We start from the raw sequence: 23599 nt of genomic DNA on the forward strand, positions 1-23599 counted from the left end.
CTAAGCGGATTTGCTATTTTTCTCAATCCCCCTCTGTTGGATGCAACGGAATCTCCAGCCAAGACGAATTTGATGAATTTGATTAACCTGAAAGCCTTTCCGCTGTTCTGGTTGTCTATTCATTCCAGCAACGATGAGCCGAATATTTTTTCAGGCACTTTGTTCTGGTTTATTTCCGTTGTGACCCATTAATAAAATTGAACAGTGCTAAGCTGCCTTTTACCAAATTTCCAATTTTAGAAAAAATCAACTTCATGTTAACAGAATTAAAAATGCGTACATGTTAACAAAATTGAAGAAAGATACAACATAAAAGGAAGGTTTTTGATGTAACAAAATTGGATGCAAAATCAATAACAATGTCACCGCGGGGATCACGTGATACCACGCGAAGCTTTTTTCATTGTTTTCTTTGTTGTTTTCTCTTTTTTAGTTTTTCAATAAAAAAAACCATGGGACCTAGTTATTTCAATTCCGTCAATCGTTTTTCCTGTTTACCAATTGCTTATTATAATTGTTCATAATAAGCTAGTTTTTGCTTATTATTATTAGCTTATTAGATTATTATAATTATAACTATTATTATTATTAGAATATTATTAGCTAGTTTTGCTAGTTTTTGTAATAGAAATGGAGAAAATTAGTTTTTGTTTGTGTGATATTTAAATCTCACACTCACAAGGCAAACACGTTAACTAAACCTGGATCCATTTGCACAGTTTTTTATTTTTGGGAAAATTGCGAAACAGTTTTGCTGAAGGGTTTGTTTAGGCGTCCACGAAAGTTTAATTCGCTAAGTTCTGTCCATTTCTCAACCAAAAACTTGGCGATTGGAGGCCAAAAAAATAACTGGAGAATTAATCTGTATTAGAAACTGTACCAAATTGGATTGAGGCATGCTGTTTGTTTCGATAATGCCAACAAAAGTGCTCGTATATAAGGGCAAAGCCCTTAATATTCCGACTGCCCCTTAATCCATAATGATTAGTTTTTGTTAAATTTTTTTTTTAAATTATTCATTTTGGACGATATCAAAGATCAAATGTGAAAAATCAAGTTAGGAAATTGATACATCCAAATACTTTTGCTAGGCTTAGTTCAATTTGGAGCGATTTATTGTGCGGGATATTTTGTGACGCATAAATGGTTTGCGTTATGCTTTCAGCAATATGAACAAGACTACACGTATCAGGGCAACACCCGGAATGTTCTGACTGCCTTTTAAGGTTTATGGAGCAGTATTAACATTAAAAAAATTATTGTAATAAAAAACAGGAAAAAATTCTAAAATTTGAACTTTTTTTATGAAAATTATCCACCATCAAGCCATATAAAGTACAAAAAAATATATTTCTCTCCTTGTAACAAATCAATTATGGCAAATTCAACCAATTTGGAACGATTTCTATGACAGATTGAATCTCCGCTTGCGCGTAAATAGCGCAAAATATATCGCGCGTTAATTGTCCTAAGTTGGCCCAAAAGGCAATCTCTCAACCCCCATAACTTTACGAAAAATGATCACAGGTAAAATCTCTTTTCAAACTTGTGCTCAAGACAACAATACTTTTTGAATGATAAAAAATTTTTTGTCAAAAATGGCTAGTTAAAAAGTCGAAATTTGTCTGATGAAAAAAAAACCCACCCGAGCAAAAACATTCCGTTACTTTCGTATCGAAAGTCGGAACAATAATCTTCAAAACGCTCATAAATCAATCAAGCTGTTTTCAAACTACCAGAATCCTCAGCCAAAATTATCGGAGCTAAAATATCTTTTAAGATTTGATTTCAGAGAGTCAATATCTTAAATGGGATATAAGTTTTTTTTGTAAAAAACTATTATTTCGACCACCGAAAATTGACTGAATAAAAAAAACACTTAAGCATAAATAGACCATATTTTTTAGAAAATTGGAACAAATATATCACTTTATAATTCACTTAGAGTGTAAGGGATGATTTTTGCGAAATAAAAATTGAAAAAAAAAGTAATTTTTTTTTGAAAGTTTCATCAATTTTTTCTAAAGAAAACAATATCAGGACCGTGCCCTGATACGAGCAGTCGTGTTAACAATACGCTTATGGGAACGCATAGTTATAGAATAACTAAGGTTGTGCTCCAGAATCCAAAATTAGGACATGAAAATGGTATCAATCTATTTTTTCAAAAGTAAAATTATTCATGTTGCGTGTGTGTGAGTTTGAGTTTAAGCGTGTTCGTTTGTGTGAGCGTGCGCTTTGGTGTCAGCGTGAAAGAGTTTGTTTTGCTACTCGTGTTCATTGACTGGATTCAAAATAATCGATTCATTGTTGCTGATAAATGCTTCGTGTGGAGGACTTGGTCTAAATTTGGTTGAAAATGGTCAAATACTAAAACCAGGGGCTTCGTAATTTTAATTTTTAATTGAAATAATTTTAATAGGTTCCAATTTTTTCAAATTTTTTTAAAAAATAATTGATTTAGAACATGTTATAATTGCAATAATTTTTTGCAGAAACCAAAATAATTGCAAATATCAGACTTTTCCAGGGATCAGTTTCTGCGGCAAATGCTGCCTATTAATCAACCGCCGAAATTTCAGGTAAACTAAATTGACAATAAGACAACTACGTCAAAACATGACACCTCTGCACCTTGAAGCTGCCCTATTTTTAAAACATCAAAAACTGCTGGAAAGTGGAGCTATTTTCAAAAGTTAATTTGATTTGCACAATTTTGCAAATGCAGTAATTGATTTTCATTTTTAGATAATTGCAATAATTAATTGCAGCCAGAGGCTCTTTTTCTTTTCCCCACCTGCAAATTTTTTTAAGTAAAATTACTGTTCCCGCCAACTGATTGTTATGGAAGTTGACATGTTTACTAATTAGGCCGTGACAAACATATTTGGTCTTCATAGTTAACCTTGTAAAAACCCTCATTACACCATAAAATTGATGCTGATGGGGATTGGGGGGTAAAAGGGTAAGAGCCCAGCCAGGAAAACTGCACAGTAGTTGATTTTCAGCTGCAATTTTACTGCAATTAATTTTACGGAGTCCCTAAATAAAACAAAGAAAAAACTGCAACAAACTGGAAGCCAGTAACTTCTATGGTTGCTGTACAGTTTATTTTTGTTGTATGATTAGGTTGGAAATAAACACGTGCCTTTGTATGGACGCAATTTTTTTATTTCTATGTTGAGTTAGGTTTCTGCAAAAGTACGTTGAAGCTACTGAAACTTTATAAAGCACTCAGACCTTTGTAAAACTTATATCTATAATCTTTTTCAGATATAATTTTCAGATCAGAAATAGGTCGTAAAATCTCAAAACACTGCTCAGATTTTCATAGATTGAATTATTTCAGACCTAATTTTAAATCTGAAGTTTTTTTTTGGTTATTTCAGATCTGAAAAAAAATTATTTCAAATCATATTTTAGATCTGAATTTTTTTTCAAATTTGAAAAAAAGTCAAAAAATCCTAAACACCTTTTGCTATTTTAAGTAATTTTAGGTACTTTTTAGGTATTTTTCAGCTTCTGCTAGGTGTATCAAGTACTCAGCAGTGTATCTAATTGGCAACTGCTAAGATATGTGGCCCAAAGCATGAGATAAGCGTCGTAATCGCATGGAGTAGCGCATGAAAATCAGAAATTTGATAGGTGTTCTAACAAGTTTTATTATAGAATAGGTACTCAGAGACAAACCAGGAGATAGAATTGTCCTGGAACCCTGTACAAATCATTTCGAAATTTTTCAACCAGTTTTTTGCTGATGTGGAATTTAGAGACAAATGGCTAAAAATAGCGCAGGTTTAAAAATTTGTTCATTTTTTGTTGTTTACGCTCACTGCTTGGATCTTTTCGCTGATTGCATTTTTCGCGTTTGTCAAAAAATTTTTTACAAGGTGTTTATTTGGTTGTGAAATCCACAACAAGCAATTAAGTCGTTTGTCAAAATTTCTTTTACAAGGTGTTTATTTGGTTGTGAATTCCACAACAAGCAATTAAGTCTCCCAATTCATCATCCAAGCACTCAGGATTCCTTGAATTTATGCAACCCACCAATTTTTCTGACCAGTAATTTTTCTAGGTCGTTGTTTTTTTAAAAAGCTGACAAGGATTTGAAAACTTAAATAAAGTCTAAATTCAGGCAAAAAAAACATATTTTCAATATGTTTTTTCCCATAGTGGTCGGAAATAACTAAGACTGGTATTTCATTCGTTAGAATACATTTTTGATACTAAAGCGGTTTTATTACAATTACTGTTCCGGCTTTCTAACGAAAGTAACGGAATATTTGTGCTCGGGTGGGTTTTTTTTTCTTCAGACAAATGTCAACTTTTTAACTAGCCATTTTTGACGCAATTTTTTTGTATCATTCGAAAGCTATTGTTGTTCTGAGCGTTTTTCGTACAGTTATGGGGCTTTAAAGATTGTCATTTTGGCCAATTTTGGACAATTAACGCGCAATATATTTCGCGCTATTGACGCGTGAGTGGAGATTTAATCCGTTTTAGAAATCGTTCCAAATTGGTTGAAGTAAGCCTACATGCCAAATTTGATTTGTTAATAGGAGCAAATTTTATCACTTCGTACTTAATATGGCATGTGGGGGGATGATTTTACAAAAAAAATCTCAATTTTTTATTAAATTTAAATTTTATTTTATTACATTTAGTTTTTTTTAATGTTATTACTGCTCCATAGACCTTAAAAGGCAGTCGGAACAGTAAGGGCTTCGCCCTGATACGAGCACTCTTGTTTCATGTTTCACATTCATTTTTTTCAAAGCGTTACATAGGAGCAATTTAGCTTCAGAGAGCACAAAAAAGATACACTTAATGTGCAAACCACTAAATTTACCTATGTTTAAGCAGCCCATTTTTATTTTAATTGCTCAAGCTAGTTGCCTATATGTAAGCTCGCTTCCGCCTACAAGAAATAAATAATGGGGAAAACAAAATATGGCGTAATTCCATATGCGTAAATCGAATAGTTTCACCTCAAGCGTATTATTGCTTAATGCCAAAGGCTTAACAACTGAGCAAGCAACAATTCACCAATTTCCATACATCCTTGGTAAATCGAATTGTTGAATATTTTAGATTTTTTTCTTTGAATGATTTAAAAAAAAGTTGGTATGTGTTTGAAACGGTCACATTGGATGGAAAGGGAAAACAATTAGCTTCCATTTTAGCGGCGTTGAAAAATTTTGAATTTTTTTTGCTTAAATGAAAAAATAATCACCTTTTTTTAGCCTATTTAAAACCGTTAAGCTGCTTGTTTTCTGACGAAATACATTTTGCGTACATGCAGCTTTACCGATTACCTTTTTCAGTTTTTAATTTCACTTGATAAAAAATGATTGTTTAACGGGAAAAAGTATGTTAAAGTTTTATTAACCTTGGATGAATTTTTCTCGATTCCGTTACAAAACGTATTGTATTCAATTTCCCCCCAAAAAATTGTCCACTTTCACATGATGGCTTGCCCTAATTTACCAATAATTATTTTTCCAGCTTTTTGAGCGAAGAAACTTGAGCCGACAATTAAATTGAATTCTTTCGTTTCTCTTTATTTTTGACTTTTTCTGATTACAACTACAGCAAAACATCAGTGCTGTTTTATCTAGTTTAAAGGCACACTTTAATAAATACAGAGGTAAAAATTAACTAACAGCCCTCCCTTGGGTTTCTTTTTTATCTCTACTATAACTTTGAGGCGCTCAAACATATTATAACACGAAGATAATATGTTCTTTCCTCTGTTTCAGAGCTGTTAGATCAATTTCTCTCAATCCCAGTTCTAACAATAGAGCTACTGGGTTGAACTCACTTCGGAAACTGAAGATTTTACCACACCAGTCAAAAATTATTGGTGACAGCGAGAGTTGTTCGATTGATTGCGATTCTCCTTCGACGAAACTAAACAACACGACTGAAAACCGGACAAGCGAGAGCCCGAAAGAAAACAAGGCCGACAGGGTCTTAAGCAGACGATCTACAACTTTGACGCCACCTCTGGCTTCGCCGCCGACGCCGACAGAAACGGATTTAGATCAAATCGAACCTTTCAGTTTTGACCCGAGTAAGACGAAAAGTGTCGCCGCGGCTCCTACACTTCGATTTCCTCCTCAAGCTTCAAACTCGATTGAAATCAGAATTTGCAAAAGTAGCGTTGCGAATGAAGAAACAAGTCAAATTCTTCCGGTGAACTTTGCGCGAATCAACTTGGAGAAACCGACAACGGAAAATACTGCAAATACAAACCAGGTGAACAGATATAAGAAGTTGAGCTCTAGTAATAAATACAACAGCACTTTGAATAGTAACTATAGCAGCGGCAGCAGTGGAGAAAAGCGACCCCCGTTAACCCGAATGGCAAACTCAAGTCGGTCCTCAAGCCCTTCGGATAGCGCGAACGATTATGCAAACGAGCACGGTCAAGTTCATCGGAACTCCGCTGACTATGTCCCGGTGTCCCGAATTGCTGCCGGCACGAGAGGCGCTACCGCGTTGAACCTATCACGCCGACAGTCGATTCAGTACTCGGCTCAAGGGCGCGGAATTCGCAGCGACGAACACGAGACGAGGATAAATTTAATGGGTCAACCAATGAATTTAAAGCAGAAAAAGATGGGATCTAGTTTTCAAATGCTTCAGAGCAAAATCTACAATTTTCTAGAACGGCCGAAAGGAAAACTAGCAATTACATATCACAGCCTAATGTAAGTTTTCAATTTCGTTTTTTAGTCCAATCAAGTAATATCAAGCACACTCCACTTAAAACGCGGTGTTAAAATATGAAAATTAAAGGTTGGTATTGTTGTTAGTTTCGATGGTTTGCACCACGAAAGGGTGGATGTTAGAGAACTAAAACGATACTTCTGGAGCCAAATATTCTTAAGGTTGTTTCTACTGATTGTTTTTGAAAAAAAACTCACTGTCGGACGTTTTTCAGCTCACTTTTGCTCTCACATTCACATATGAAAATTTGACAGAAAAACTTAATTTAATGACTGTGCAAGAGTCATTTATATTGATTTTCTGCCATGGCGACTGCCCGCATCCAGTTCCAAGCGTTAATAATCGATTATATTACAATTTTAGTACCAGTCTCGCTAAAATTGCGAAACAATCGATTTTAATCAATTAATAATCGATTATAATCTCTCTTTTTAAAATCAAATTATGATTAATTATAATCCAATATAATCGATTATAATCGATTATTTATTCGTCTATTTTTTGATACAATTATAATCGATCATAATTGATTTTAATCCATTATTTTTATTCAAATTTCTATTTCATTAATTTTGCACAAAAATCCATTATAATCGATTATAATCGATTATAATCCCTTTTGTTTGTCCATTTTTGTCTTCGAAGTTGCATCTAAATTGTTTACATTTTATGCTTTTTGTGGACGTTGGATCCAATGAAAAATAAGAAAAATATTTTTAAAGTTTTCCAATTAATTCAAATTTATAAGTTTTTTTTTCATTTCTTCCCCATTAGAGTTGTTTTGCGATGCATATTTTAAGCTTTTTTAAACACCAAAACATCAGCAAATTGATTTAGTTTCATGATTGGTTCGGAAAATTTATTTTTCATCTACCGCGAGAACCTTTCCACTTATATGAAAGGATCTCTATGAAACTTTTGTTTCGTGGTAAAACTTTATGTTCAGATGAACCAAAGTGTTCAAGAGATCTCTCTTTTAGCGATTTTCTTATTGACACAAAAATAATAACCCATAGGATATAATTCGAAAAAAGAAAAATTTTGGCAAATTAAGAGATTATAATCGATTATAATCGATTATAATCGATTATAATTGATTTTCAGGGTTTTTAGTAAGAACTATAATCAATTATAATCAATTATAATCGATTATAAAAGATTATAATCTCTTGGAAAACATCACGATTATAATCAATTATAAATCCCTTAAAGACCTAATTTTGGTAATTATAATGGATTATAATTGTCAAAAAATCATCATAATAATCCGTTATAATCGATTATTTACGCCTAAACTTGGATGCGGGTGGTTCAAGTGTTAATGGACTTTTGTATTGTAGCATGCAACACAGAGAAATTTGTTTTGGGCAACCCATTGTGCAACCCATTGGAATTTTGGTCAATCCCTTAATATTACACATAAATCTAAATTGCAGAATCGAAAAAAAAATGGAAATCAAGTGTACCAGAATCCTAATATTGAAGTATTTTTCACGAAAAATACAACTGAAATACAGATTTTAAATCACAAATAGCGTGACATGTAGGGTAATTTTAATAAAATTATGTAGAAAAATCAAAAGTTTCCAATCCAAATATTAAAAATGATTTAATCAGAACTACTACAAATTCGTTAAAAGTCAGTCGAATTGAAACATGACAGTTGAACTGAAAAATGCTGTTTCAAACCTCTAGTAACGTATTAAAAAGACCAAACAGCCCATTGTTATTAAATTTGTTACGCGTAGTCATGACTGACGTTAAGTTTGACATTACTCAATCGGACTGTCTTTTTCTGGTTTCGACATGATTTGAGAAATCATTTAAAATTTGTGATCAATTGTGATTATTTGTAAAATTTATTTGCTTTGTTTGTTTGTGTTTGTTCAGGTTTCTCTTGGTGTTCATGTGCCTTCTTCTGAGTGTGATGTCGACTGTTAGTCAGTATAGTGAAATATCACTAGCAGTGCTCATCAGACTCGTGAGTACTTTTTAAAAATTTTGCACCAAACTCAAAACGGCTTCTTATATTAATACCGCCTTTAAATATTGGCTATTTATTTAATTAATCGCCAGCACAAATATCCCTCGAAAAACTTCACCTGTAACAGTAACATATCTATACCCGGCTGAGCGCACTCATTTATTTTTCGAATTTCAAGACCGAGCACAAAAATTTTTGTCCTCGATCAAAAATCTATACCCATGTGGTAGAAAAATACCTGGTTTACACGGCAATCCATGCCCAGTTTTTGTGAAGTGTCGCCGAACCATAACACGAGCTCTATCGAATTTAAATTTTCTTAAACATTTTTTGAAGCAAAAAATACTATTTGAGCCTAAAAATTTTATTGCCATGGATCGTTTGATTTTCTTTTTGCAGCCGAAAACAGCAACGAAAATTTAGCAAAAAATTTTAGGAAGGGGAGAAACATTTGATGTAAAAATTGGTCAACCGAATCCTTCTCCAAACGTAATACATCAAGCTGATGCAAAAAAAACCCATACGCACTGACTAAAATGGGTTTAGATTGATTTCAGTTTCAAAAAATATGACGACTAAATTAAGATTGATTTTACTATCCGATGAGTATGCAGATTAAAAATTAAAGATGAAGATGGATATGGACTATTTTAAGCCAAATTAATTTGATCCTACTGCAGAATTAAAGAAATTATTTCAAATCGATTTGAAAGTTCACCTTTAAAAGTTTCTGTTTTTCAGGGAAATTAAAATTTTTTTATTCAATTCAAATTAATAGAAACAAATTTAAATTGACTTATACTGATTTTTTTGAGTTGTTCGACTATCAAATCATTTCTTTAAACTGGAAAAAACGTTTCAAAAGTCCGCGATAAGATAATTTTTACGTGCTGCTGTCTGACTTGAACAACAAACTATAAAAAAAAATACAGGGTGATTTTTTTAGAAAGACCTCAGTTTTCCACTCTTATAACTTTTGGAGTAAATGCAATAAGAAGCGGAAACTTCAATTGTATAGAGCAAAATTAAAGAAAATTGAGTAGTATAAAGACTGATTAAATTATAACAATGATGCAAAACTGAACTTCGCAACACTTGCGATTCCATTAAAACCTGGCAGATTGAACAAACAGAGATATTGAACAGAAAAAAGTAGAAAGTCGTTCTTAAAACTAAATCAGGCTAAGAAACCTATTTCAAAAAGTCAAAAAATCATCATCTCAAAAATTTTCATTTATTTGTCTCAGACGATGATCATAAACAGCCTTAACAAACTTTGGAAATCTCTGAACGAGCGGCAAATAAGGCGACAAAAATTCTTTTGACTCTCGCTTAGCCGAAAACAAAACTGTAATAATAAAAGTTAGGCAAAAAATCTAAATTGTGTGAACTATCCCTCCTAAAGCACTCAAAAGCTTACAAAACTTTTTCATTGCAATTAGGCAATATAAGTTGACAAACCGATTCAACATAAACCAATCCGCTTAACTGAATTTTTTTAAATACTCAAAATCAGAGTTGGTAAAGTTACTAACTTCGAATAAAATTTTTTAAGCACTACTTGAATAAAAAACTTTGGAAAGAAACTGTTTGAAACGCGTACCAAATAATATGAATTTAATTTAGAAAAAAAGAATCTGCAGACAGAAATTAGGACGAAGTCCACAAACACAAACGTTATTATCCATTTTTTTGGTGAAATTTATTGCCCTTATAATCGGTTACAATTACATTTTGAGACCACGCAATCGATTAGAATCCGTTACAATCCAATAGAATGGGTTTTAAAAATTTATAATTTGTACAAATTTTTTGCAAAAAGTTGAAAAATTTGCAGCAGTTTATTCGTTACTCACGACGTACTCGATTTCTAATACCTGTCACATTTATGAGTTTTTGTCAAGACAATTTCCACTAGAAAATTAATAGTTCCCTCTCCCATACTTAAGCCAAAAATTTTCGCAAAGTTAAAAACAGAAAGCCAAAAATGCGTTTTTAAGTTTTTTTTTCAAAGCTAGCACCCTGCCGCCCTATTGTAAAAGAGCAGCATTTTGTTATAAACACAAAAGCACAAATTTCGTATATGTCTTTATAGCCGCTGAAGTTGTTGCCTTGATAAGGCTATTCATTCTATCAGGGCGAACAGTTTTAGCGGCTTTACAGCCATTTATGAAGAAACTGGCGCTTTTTTACTTGTAACGAATTTGCACCTTTTTTAAATTGGACTGCAGGTGGAGGGGGGAGGGGGCTCATTAATTTAATCCAAAACAAAACAGCTGATTTTGTGCTCTAGCTACATGCAAAATCATTGCAAATATTTCTTGTTTCTGCACTAAGCAACAATTTGTAAGTTAAGTTCTGAAAGTTTGATTCTAAGCAAAATGGATCACTCTCAAATTTTTAGTTAGCGGTAAATTCTTTCCTTGGGCGGCTGTTGCATATTTTTACATCACTCAGAGAGAAATTTTCCTGAACATGAATTTTTTGCTCAAATTTTTGAATTAAAGCATCAAAAACTCATTTGAAAGTTTCGTATTTGGGACTTACGTAGCATATTTGCGCGACTTCATATTTCGATGCAAGTAAAGATTTTTCGCCGCACGATGTGCAGTTGCGAGATTGTATTCAGTCAGGACATAAGTCGCACACCCTGGTACTTGTTGTAATTTCTTTTATATGTATAAAAAGGGGGTTAAATTGTTCGCGAAATCTGTGGTCTCAACTAAACTGAGGTGATATGAAATCATTAAATCCTTGATTATAACCAGGAGGTGTTTCTGGTCATTGGCTATTCTCTGGAATATGCTCTGCGTGTGTGGAGTGCGGGTTGCAGGAGCAGATATCAAGAAGTCTCCGGTCGACTCCGATTTATGAAGCAGCCATTCAATCTACTCGGTTAGTTAACTATAATGATAATAATCCTAATAAATTGTTTTTAGGCTAGTATACTAGTAGTGCTGGTTATAAAATTGCATTTACAATCCTTAAACATTAGCCTGAGAGATCTGTTTTTATAGCCAAATTCTGTCGTTTTTTTTTTAATAAAACACTTTTTGTTTTCAAAAAGTTTCCAATGTGAAAGATCCAAACTCGTAGGTTACTAATTAATTCTGTCTATCCTTAACTTTTCCGATTTAAAAATAGGTTTCAAAAAACATTGTTTTTCTCCCACACGCATATATCCACCCACATGCAAAGCACAAAAAGAATGCACAATTTTGAGTCTGGTGACGCTCTAATGAGAACAAACTGTTCAGCTCATTTCAATTGGCTGCTTACGCTTTAATAGCCGAAACATATGGCGCGTTAATTATCCCAGTTCGAATTATAGACGTCGTCAAAATTTTTCGTATTTTTTCATCCATTTTGTTTTTAAATCATTACTATTACTTAATCATAAGTGCTCACCGAAGACAAATTTTGATTTTGTTCTCCGGACAAATTTTGACTTTTTAACCAACAATTTTTAACGAAAGTTTTTTTAAATCGCTCAAACGGTATTGTTGTCCTGCACACAATTTTGAAAAAAATTATCTGTGATAATTTTTCGTAAAATTATTTGATTTGAAGGCTGGCAATATGGCCAATTTCGGATAATTATTGCGCAATATATTTCAGGCTATGAACGCGATAGCGGATATACAATGTCCTAGAATTTTTTCTAGATTAAATTGGACCTTGATATTGGTCTTTTTATAGCGTTACTAATGCAAAACATATCAGCTTGTTTATTACATAGCGTATGGGCGATGGCTTTCAGAAATCTCAAAAAAAAAATTCAAACTTTTTCATTTTGGTCTTAAAGTTTCATAATTGTTTTGAAGCGAACACAACTTCATAGACCTTAACGCCGTGGAAACTTGCAGGGGCTTTTCAGGCGCCTGTAATTTTCAGGAAGTTTTCACGCAATTTGTTTTTCTTTATATAGATAGTTAATCAATGAATGATTAATAAAATTATTTTCTGACCATTTGAAAAAAAGGAGAGAAACTTTGTATTTGGATGTACTTTGGTTTTTCTTTGCCTCATGAATCATATATCATAGTAAAGCCCTTCCAGTCCTATTTTGAACAACAGTAAAAAAAACTTCAAACAGTTTTATTAAGTGTCGAGAAAAACAGGTTTGAAGTTTTTGATTTATAATCTAATTTCGAGCAAATAAGGTGAGCGTACATGCTCTTTTTGTTTTTGAACCAAAAAAAAATACAACGAATAATCATCGGAATGAGTCAAGTCATTTCATATTAAAATAAATTTCAATCCGGATTCGAACAACTTTGAATTTTTTTTGAATTTATTCTTTGTTTTTTTTTTCTGGAAGTTTTTCAACAAAAAATGGTTTTTAAATTTGTCTATTTTTATGTGACTGTCGAATATTCCTTAATTTCAGGTTTGGATCAGATCCGTTTTTCACAAAAAAAACATCAATTTGAAAAAAAGCACCAAACACGCTTTTTTTGTCTTTTCAATAATACGGCCGGAAAATTCTGAGCTAGTTGCACAGCAACCGGCTATCGTTGTTCTTTTTATAGATTTTGTGATATGTGGTCTTTCCTTCTTCTTATTGACGATGCGGCATTGACGATGCGGCAGGGAAAGGGCAACACATTCGCGCCCTACGCCCTCCGGGGTCTGAAGTTCCTGCAGATCCTGAGAATAGTGAGAATGGACAGACGGGCCGGAACCTGGAAACTCCTGGGCTCAGTCGTCTACATGCATCGCCAGGTAAAGTCTTTTCGGTGATTTTGAAAATTGCATCATAAATCTCGAATCTGATTGGTTGAAATCATTTACCAACCAATAAGCCATAAAAATAAAGTAAAAATGTTTTTTGTTTTTTTTAGCTCCATTTTTGGACTAAAAAAACTTCAAAAAAATTCGAAACAATTTCTGAAAAAAAGCAATCTTTAAGCTACTTTAGCAATCTTTAAGCAATCTTTAAGCTACTAACAGCAAAACAAAGTCAAGATTTTCATTATCAACCGAGGCTCAATGAACAATTTGGCAATTTTGGGCCGTATAATAGAAAAAACCGCCAGTTGTGAAACGATGATTTGTTTTTTCAATGAGCGCTGGTCGGGAAGTGGCTACAGGGGCGCATTTAGGGGCGGTGTTGGTGAACTGGGGGACGCCCCTTTTCTCCTCAGGAACTTGACCCCATCTCCAACCAAAAGTCCCCCTTTGATATCATTTTATGTACCAACCCTAAAGTTTTTCTAATACAAACTAATTTTGAGGGGGAGCGTGCGCCAAAAAAACGCGATTTTCTGGCCAAAACGGCCTTTTTCACTTGTTTTTTTATTCAAATTTTAATGGGGCGGCGCAATTTTTTTTTGTAAAAATAGGGTCTTATTAGTGTCGACCTAAAAAAAAAGTAGACAAAATTTTTTTTCGCAAAAGCTACATCAGATACGTTAAAGGGCAGCCCAAATCAGGGTTTTATTCAAAGAGGTAGCTTAAAGATTGCTCAAATGGTTAACGACAGCTGAAAATGTTTTAACGATGATTAATACGTTTTTGCAAGAATAGCAAGATTTGAATTCGAAAAAGATTTATGACTACTCCCTCATGGAATCTGGAGCCATCTGCGTCCGCTCATCGACAAGCTGAGCTTACCTAAATTAATTATTTTGTTTTAAGTATAATTCAGTAAACATTAATGCCAAAGTGTAACTAAAAATGAATCGTTTTTGATATTAGACAAAAATCACATATTTTCAGGTTTTCACAATTTCAATGAGAAACTATGCTTATAATTGGAGTTTAAGATGCTGTTTTAGGAGGAAAAAAACACGACAAGTTTTTTCAAAATGTGATTAATCATATGAGTTTTTTACCATCTTAATATATAATGACACTTAAAAATGTTTTTTGGTCAAGCCACAAATGACTTATAGCCTCTTGAATTCTAATTCAACTGGAACGCATGCCCGTTCAGAGTTCGATTAGCGAACATTTTCTCTACTAGATTTTTTAAACTCTTTTCTTGTCAGTCTGTGTTCACCTACGTGTTATTTTACCCTTGACTTCACAAAACACGTTGCTTCTAAGGGACGGTTCAGTGATCTGTCTAAATATTTGAAGGCTGCTTGTCATTCAGTATACCAGTATCACCCCCACTACAAAAATAATCAATTACTCATGTATTTTGATGTGCTGTTGTCTCCCTATTCAATTTGAAAAATTGGGGAATTTAATCTCATATTACGATCATCACCCACGGGAAATAACAAATGATTTTTTTTGGTTTATTCATGTAGTTCATAAAATTGCAGGCTTTATTTGACGTTGAAAAGGATTCAGGCTTTTTTCACTCAATTCCAAAAGCCTGATTGAAAAAGGGAACAGAGTTTGAATTAAGATGCGCATAATTTAGAGAAAGCGAGCAACAAAAAGCTTGTAAAAAGCAAGATTTTCAAACCAAAAAAAACATGTAGAGCATTAGCAATGAACCGCAGAGGCAATAAAGTCAAACATGAAACAATTCGTTAGTTCCGAGTTTATTTAGGAGAGCTTTGTTCATATACAATGTGTTAATGAAACTGCCTGTAGAGAAAAACTCACCAAGGCTCATGCAAAAATCGGCACATGGCCCTGAAAGCCCAAGACAGAAGTTGCGAGAAAATATCGGACTTGAAACTTGCAAATTAAGAAAAAACAAATCTAATATATTATATGGTATCAGCCGTTTCTTCGTTCATGGTTTTTTTCATGGGATTTTTTGTTCATGGGGTGCAAAAATTTTTGTAATAACTTTGTACGGACATAAATTCTATTTTTAATCTCAAAATAGGCAATTTTCACAAGAACCGCACTAATTTTCGGTTTTTTTCACTCACATTTTAGACCTTTGACTATAAATCATTTATGGTTAATAATTGTTGTTCCGACTTTCGATACGAAAGTAACGGAATATTTGTGCTCGGGGTGGGTTTTTTTTTCTTCAGATAAATTTCGACTTTTTAACTAGCCATTTTTGACGGAATTTTTTAAATATCATTCGAAAAGTATTGTTGTCCTGAGCTCAAATTTGAAAAGATATTTCACCTGTGATCATTTTTTGTAAAGTTTTAGGGGTTTAAAGATTGCCATTTTGGCCAATTTGAGACAATTAACGCGCGATATGTTTCGCACTATTAACGCGTAAGCGGAGAGTTAATCCGTCTAAAAATCGTTCCAAATTGGTCAAAAGAAGCTTATTTGCCATAATTGATTGGTTGCAAGGAGCTAAATCTATCTTTTTGTACTTTAAATGGCGTGTGGGGAGATGATTTTCATAAAAAATTTCAAATTAAAAAAAAAATTTTTTAAAAATTTTATTACATTTAATTTTTTAATGTTATTACTGCTCCATAAAACCTCAAAAGGCAGTCGGAACATTCAGGGCTTCGCCCTGATACGAGCAGTCTTGTATTCATTTTGCTATCACACATCTTGCATACTGCAGCGCACATCCATCAAAACCGAATGCTCCTTCCTTGCCATTTTGGTTTGCCGCCTCAGCTTTGAAAGTCTCATTGTTTTTCTCAAAAGACTCTATGAAACAATTCTCAATATTTCGAAACGGAGTTCAAAAAACTGAGTAAAACTTTTGTCTTAAATTTACAATCAGCTCAAACAAAATTCTCAGAATTTAAAATTTTGTGTCTTAAATAGCTGCAAAAATGATTACGTTTTCAACCCTTTTTGGAAAGTCCTGTGTCTCAAAACAAAATAATAAATTGCAATTAAACTTTTGATAGCACACTTATCAAGGGAAAAGTTGGAATAACACAAGAAATGGGGAAAATATCATTGGGGTTAGAGGTTGTTCGGTTGAATTTATTCTCTATGGATCTTTTATAGTTCTTCAAAATTGGCTGATCGCTTGCCAAAAATACCCTTTTTTAATTTCAATTTTAGTTTGCCATATTTGCAATTTTAACAAAAGAACTTGAAAACAGTTTTAGCTTCTTAAAAAAGCTTTCAGCTACTAAAATATTAACAAGAAATTAAGCTCTCTTTGATTGACGTAAAGGACGATTGGAGAGAATGTTAATTCTTCAATTGACAAAAGTTTACAAGGGTTTATTTCCCAAAAGTGAGCCGATTGTATGCACAATTAAATTTTAAATCTTAGAAATATGTTAAAATTATTTTAGAAACATCTGAAAATTAGAAAAAGTAGAAACTTGAGAAAATTCTTTGCGAAATAATATTTTAAAAAATTATTCATGATAGCTTAGAAGCATCGTCTTAATCTAAATTTTCCTTTATTTAAGTGTAGAACCGATTTGGTGAAAAATTTTATTGCTTAAAATATTTTGGTTAGATCAAGAATTAATTTCATCCGATAAGAGAAAATTTATTGAGAAAAAAAAGAATTGTTTTGGCGCAATTCAAATTAGACTACTGCACTAATCTCAAAATTATTTATAACTCGCGCCGTCTAGCGTTCATTGCAGTATCCGATTCTGTTTAAAAAGCATATTAGGAATATTATTCATATTTCGACTGCGTTAGAACAAATTTAGACGGACAAAAATTGCTCATTAAATTGAATCATAACTGTGAATTTGGTTTGCGGTTTTCAGGAGCTGATCACGACGTTTTACATCGGATTTCTGGGTCTCATCTTTGCGTCTTTTGTGGTTTATCAGACGGAAAAAGAGACCAACCCCCAGTTCTCAACTTACGCCGATGCCTTATGGTGGGGAATTGTGAGTAGTCTTCAAATTTTTTCAACTTATTTAACCCTAGATGCCGGCACTGACAAACTTGAGATTCAAATAAATTTAAATCGGTTTTTCTACAAACAATATACTGCATGAAAATCGATTTACGATAGCCCATATAGATGCCTAACTTGATATAGAATGGACTGAATGAATTTTTACGGTAGAAAAAAAAATCGGTTTTATTGTCTAAAAAAATTACATGGATTTTTGAGTGGCATTGATATGCATTAGAATCTCAACAAAATTGATTTATAGTAAGTACTCTCATTTGAAACTTTTTTTTTGTATTTTTTTTGTATTCGAGAAAAGTCTCCATCGGAGCTACAGAGAGCAAGTTTTTATACCGCAAATTTTTGTGATGAAGGGATCCCCTTTAAAAATTTGCAAATCTAAGGGCTCCCACGGTATGAAAAGTAAAATTATGCAAGATTTCTACAAATTTCATTTTCATTATCATCGTTTTAGGCGCAATCATGTAACGCAAATGACATCTGCCTGAAAAACTTATCTAAGAACAATTCATTTTTGATGCAAAAATTTACAGATTAATTATACTCAGAGTTTCTTTTCGGGCCAAGCATAAACGCCAAAGTCAAATGAAAAGCATACATTAAACTTTTTAAAAGTTTTATCTTATCTGATAACCGCGAAAGTCTGAACAAATCTGTATAGAATATGTATAAAATGAGCATACAAAAAAGTGGACAAAATCGATTGAAATTAATTTAAATTGATTTTATTCTTACTCAAAAACCGTGTGAAAATGAAGTCAAAAAATTTGACAAAAATGCATTTATATCAACTTGATTTAAAAGGCTTGAACTCAATTTTTTCTGAGCTACAGTTTTGTGTATAACTAAATCGATTTTATATTGATGCAGATCAATTTTTTCTAGCTCTTTGCAAAATTATCTGCATAAAATTGATTGCAATCCATTCTTGTCGTTTTGATATCTATTACTTCGGCGATTTATTGACTGCTCATGACTGCTCGTATTAACAAGACTGCCCACATTGCAACAAGATTGCAAGTATGCTCGTAATAACAAGACTGAATATTTTGGTTTTGTCTTAGCCGGTCTTGGATAATTATAGCTAAATCATAAACTTTTTACTGCCAAAATAAATTTAAAGCACTTACACTTCAGTCGACATAATGACCAATTAGTTAGCCTCAAATCAATTTGGAACTACTACAGCACTAAGTACTAAGTGTTCAGTCAAGACAAACATTTAATAATTAATCGGTTTGGCTTTAAGCAAAAATGATGAAAACGAAACCTGATCAGAATTTTAGTAGAAATATTAAGGTGCGAATTGTATTGAATTATAAAATGATTAGTATGAAAATAGCAAAAAAGCATTTTTCCATACAAAGAAACTCTATAATTAAAATTTTTCGTCAATTTGGATTTATATAACGAGCGTTTTTTCATAATTTTATTACAAAATTTGGATGACGTTTTATTATATACTATGAAATTGTATGATAAGCATTTTTCCAAAAAAAAAGAAACAAAAAAGTTGTTTTCAAAAGTTTTTTTTGTCCAAAAACATAGTTACCAAGGATTTTCAGAAAGGCAATTAATACGCAGATAAACTGCATTTAATGGTTTTTTCACTCAGAGTTATATGCAAGCAGCGTAAGTTTTTGTATATGGCTAGAATTTTCTATTTTAAAATCTTTAGTGGTTCAAAAATAACCTAATTATTTTATACAGATCTAGGTTCATTTTAGGATCTTAAAACACTTTTGGTCGTTCTGGATAAGCATTCTAGTGATTTTAGATTTTTCATTTAAACATTCCGCTTGGACTTTGTTATAGACACAAAATGATAAATTTTGCATGCAAATCAATTTTCCGTTAAATCTTTGTTGAGCTCAAAAGCGAGATTCAATCAAAATGAGCAAAAAAGTTTTCTCTTATAAAAAAATGCATATCATATGGTTTTTGCTTAAGTGTTATTTGTGTTCTTTGAGTTGTGAACCAATTTGGAAAAAAATTCGATTGAAAAAATGCTTATCATACAATTTTTTTCAAGTTTTTTATGATAAGCATTTTTTCAAAGATTCCATATATAAAATTGTGACCTCTACCAATTTCATTAAGGTGACCTTGACGTTTTGAAAACTTGAACTTTGAAAGCTTTGACAATAGAATTCATGTGACACTGGCTCGTTGAATGTAGGTGACCTTGACAACAGTTGGCTATGGCGACGCAACTCCGAAAACGTGGCCGGGTAAACTGACGGCTTCTTTCTTCGCCATAATGGGCATCTCGTTCTTTGCCCTGCCAGCAGGTATTTTAGGAAGTGGGTTCGCCTTGAAAGTGCAGCAGCAACAGAGACAGAAACACGTCGCCAGGCGCAGACAGCCAGCTGCTTCTCTGATCCAAGTAATTATAATCCTAATAATTACGCTTGCAATTAGCAAGCTTTATCACTTAAATCACTTGGTATCTTGCTTCATAATGAACCGAATTTCTAAGCATAATGAATTAAATTTCTTGTTGCTTTTTATGTTTTCCTTTATTCCTGCATCTTGCAATTATACTACCCTTGACTTCGTGTATTTTCCTTTTTTTGATTTTTTCGCCTTAGAACTTTTCGGCTAAAATGATTTCGGTTTATATCTAATCGGCTTCCTAACCTAAATTTGGATCGTTTGCATGCTTTCCCCTCAAATCGTTAACAATTTCAGAAAAGAATTTATAGTTCAATGTTTTTCATGACAACAATTTCACTTTTGCTCGGTACTTGTTGTTGAGTTTTCATTAAACGCTATCGAATGAGTTTCTAGACGTATTTTGCGCAAATAAAACATCATTCCAGACAACGTTTTGAAGTTTTTTTATTTGATGTTTCTTGGAGAATTTTTTCCGTTTTCTTTGGACTTAGAGGCTCTCCTTTCCTTTCCTGCTTGCTAGCTTGCAATGCTATGGTTGTGGCATCGCTTCGCCCCTGTATTTTTAATATTCAACGCTAACATCTTTCAGGTCCTTTCCACAATAACCTCGGTGTAACGCCGTACGACGGTCGTCGTTTCATTCTTAAGTCTGGGGTTCCCTTCTTGACCGGACCGTGTTTTTTTCGGTTTGTATGCAATTGAAAACAATTTCCGTTCAAATTGAATTGTAGGACTTTCGTTTGTCTATTCAATGTTTGTCAATTACGTTGCCGCACCACGGATTTTGCTTGTGCTGTAAGCAACTTTGACAGCAATCGCAAGTGTTGTTCATTCTAGAATCAGCGGACAAATTGAAAGATTTAATTTTTTCTTCATAAAATCATTTTTTTCTTTCGTAACAATTTGTTTCTGCTCAAAGATTGTCGAATTTTGTTGACTTTTTGTAAGTTTTGTTCCGTTGCTAATTGAATATTTAAGTTTTTGGGATTTTTGACATTAATAAATATCGAGGAATTTGAACTTTTGTTTGACCAATTTTTTCTTTTTAAAAACTTTTTTTTTCAACTTTCTTCCGATGTTTTTGTATATTTTGCCTCAGCGAATAAAAATTTTTACGCTTGCAATTAGCAAGCCTATTCAAATCGTAATATATAGACTTTTTTGGTGTGAACCATAGTAATTAATCATCATAATAACAATAATAATAATAATAATAAAAATGATCAGTGGCGGATTTAGGGGGGGGGACGCTCTTTCCTTCAGGGATTCGACCTCCTGCCGACCCAATGGGTCCATCCTTTGTACTATTTTGAGATATCCATTTTTGGTTACGGACCCTATAAGTTTTCTAAGGGCTTCTTCGGCGCCAATTTTTACTAATTTTGAGGGGGGGGGCGTGCCGAAAAAACGCGATTTTTTGGTCAAAATTTTCCAAAAAGGGCCTAAAAACGCCTTTTTTGGCTTGTTTTTTCAAAATTTGCCCGCGGCGCAGAAATTTTTGGGCAAAAAAATCTTTTTAGTGCTTTGGGGGAGCTCGGAAAATCAATATGCTCGACCTAAAAAAAATGTCGACAAAGTTTTTGAAATTTTTTTGAAAATCCCCCCTCGAAAAAATCGTAGATCCACCCCTGGTAATAATAAAAAAATGTTTTTGAACCTATACTATTTTATACATCGGATATTTTGTATAGATCAATTCGACATGGTCAGAGATTACATCGATAGGCTTAATTCAAACTGTTCAAGCGATGCCTCAGAAAGCAGGAGAATTATTTTAAGCATCAACAAAATTGATTTTTTATTATTTTTTGTCCCTTGTAAAATTTAAGACTTAGACTTATTCACTTGGCAAAAAAATGATTAGAAAAATGCACTGTAAAAATGCAGCAAGAACTTTTGGGCTTTTTCTGCTAATATTCTCAAACAAGGAAAATTTAAGTGCCATCGTTCTACTTTAGATGCTCTTGTCATTTAAAAAATTTCGTATCAACTTTCACGATCGGAACAACAAAAAAAGAAACCGAAACTTCCGTAACATAGCTATCCTTGCTTCACATATACGTTCTGTATTAAGAAAAACTGGCCCAAAAGCAGTGTTTAGAAAACTCTGGAAAGCAGTTTTTTTGAACGTTTGCTTCTATTTTGAAAAAGTTTGCTACGAATTAGGTATAGTCGGAACTTTCAGCGCTACTTTTCCAGCAACTGGTTTGTATTAATGTTTTGTTCCAGTGTCTGTGGCGATGCTATGCGGCCAATGAAGACTCGCTGTCAGTAGCGACTTGGCTCATACACGTGAAGCCCAAAATAGCCCAAAAAAATAACCCCCACCTACATCACAACGACACCAACGCACGCAAGTAAGTGTTAGATGCAGGGGCGGTTTTAGAGAGGGGGGATGGTTTCGACCTGAGGGATTCGATCTCTTCCCAGCACAAAGGTTCCCTCCTTTGGTACTTTTTACGGCTTGGTTGTGCGAATTAGTCTTGCACAGTATTTCATATACAAAACAGATTTTGTGAGCGTGAACACGCGGTTGGATGCAATATTTTCTTGATGGCCGGCCAAAATTTTTGTCCTTCAAAAGATATTGTTATATTTTGGGTGTTCAGGGGGCCATCAAATATTTTTGAAAAAACTGGCCAAATAAGGCATTTTTAGGCAGATTTTGGAAAGTTTTCACCAAAAAAAATGCGTTTTTTTGAACCCCCCCCCCCCTAAGTTATTAATTATTAACGCCAACGGCGCTTTTAGAACAATTTTAGGGTCGGTCACCGAAAAATGGATGTCTTTAAAAACTACCAGTCGTTGTACTTTTTTCACATTACGAGGCCAAACCGTGCACTGGATAGGCGATTAATTTGGTGTGTGTAGGTCGCAGGAATCCAGAGACAAGTCTTTAAACCTGATAAAAATTTGTCGAAATGATCAAAGAAAATGAAAGAACAAAAGATGAACAGAAGAGATAGCGTCTTGATGCGGAATCTGCCTACAATTCACAGAAAAAAAAACACAGTTTGGCCTCGTAATGCGCGTCGGAAATTGGTTTTCCGAGGTTCATCAAGACACCATAAAGACCCTGTTTGGCAAATTTTTCTGGGCTGGAAAAAAATGTTCTATGCTGCAGGTCGAAATGAGAAACTTTATAACGGTAGGTCGGTCAAAATTTAGGGTAGATTGGTCAAAAATGGATATCCTTTGAAAAAATTTGGCAACCAAAAATTATGGTCCATGAATGTTAGAAACAACCAATCTACTAAATGAAAGTGAATGTCAGCTAAAAAAAACCTATTTAAAATAGTTAGCTCGAGTGATTTTAGACAATATTTTTAAAGTTTTTATATTTTACCGCCAATTCAACTTGCGGCGTAAAATAAAATCAAACCCAAAATCATAATCGCAAAGCCTTGATCATTTCCAGTTCCCTCGATTGAGTATGATTAAGAGTCAATGAACGTAGTGAAGTTACTTGTATAGGTTTTGATGATCATTTTTTCTGTAACAAGTTTTACAATTTAGTCACGCTCAAAGTTTTAGCAATTTCAAAGTAGTTTTGAAAGCAAATTTTTTTGTGTAAAAATCCGAGCGAAAAAAAAATGTTCACCTATTGATCCAGTTTTCTCAAATTGGATTAGTTTGCTAACAAAAAATTTCAAGATGTTTTTTTGTAGATAACCAAAGAACTTCAAATGGCGTTTTTTCAAAAAAAAGTCTGTTTTGTTTAAGAGTCGATGAACGCAGTTATAGGACTCTTATAAAGG

At 33.3% G+C, this 23599-nt stretch overlaps 1 protein-coding gene across 1 annotated transcript in view; it reads left to right on the forward strand.

Moving 5' to 3' along the window:
* Positions 1-23599, forward strand: part of LOC134848228 (potassium voltage-gated channel subfamily KQT member 1-like) — a 57065-nt gene that overhangs the window by 11330 nt on the left and 22136 nt on the right. Inside the window, 7 exon segments of the mRNA XM_063865613.1 lie at positions 5760-6713; positions 8623-8713; positions 11485-11655; positions 13310-13441; positions 17290-17415; positions 19624-19830; positions 22071-22198. Of these exon segments, the coding sequence (XP_063721683.1) occupies positions 5760-6713; positions 8623-8713; positions 11485-11655; positions 13310-13441; positions 17290-17415; positions 19624-19830; positions 22071-22198 (1809 nt within the window).

The sequence above is a fragment of the Symsagittifera roscoffensis genome, chromosome 6 (genome assembly GCF_963678635.1).
Source record: "Symsagittifera roscoffensis chromosome 6, txSymRosc1.1, whole genome shotgun sequence".
NCBI classification, from domain to species: domain Eukaryota; kingdom Metazoa; phylum Xenacoelomorpha; order Acoela; family Convolutidae; genus Symsagittifera; species Symsagittifera roscoffensis.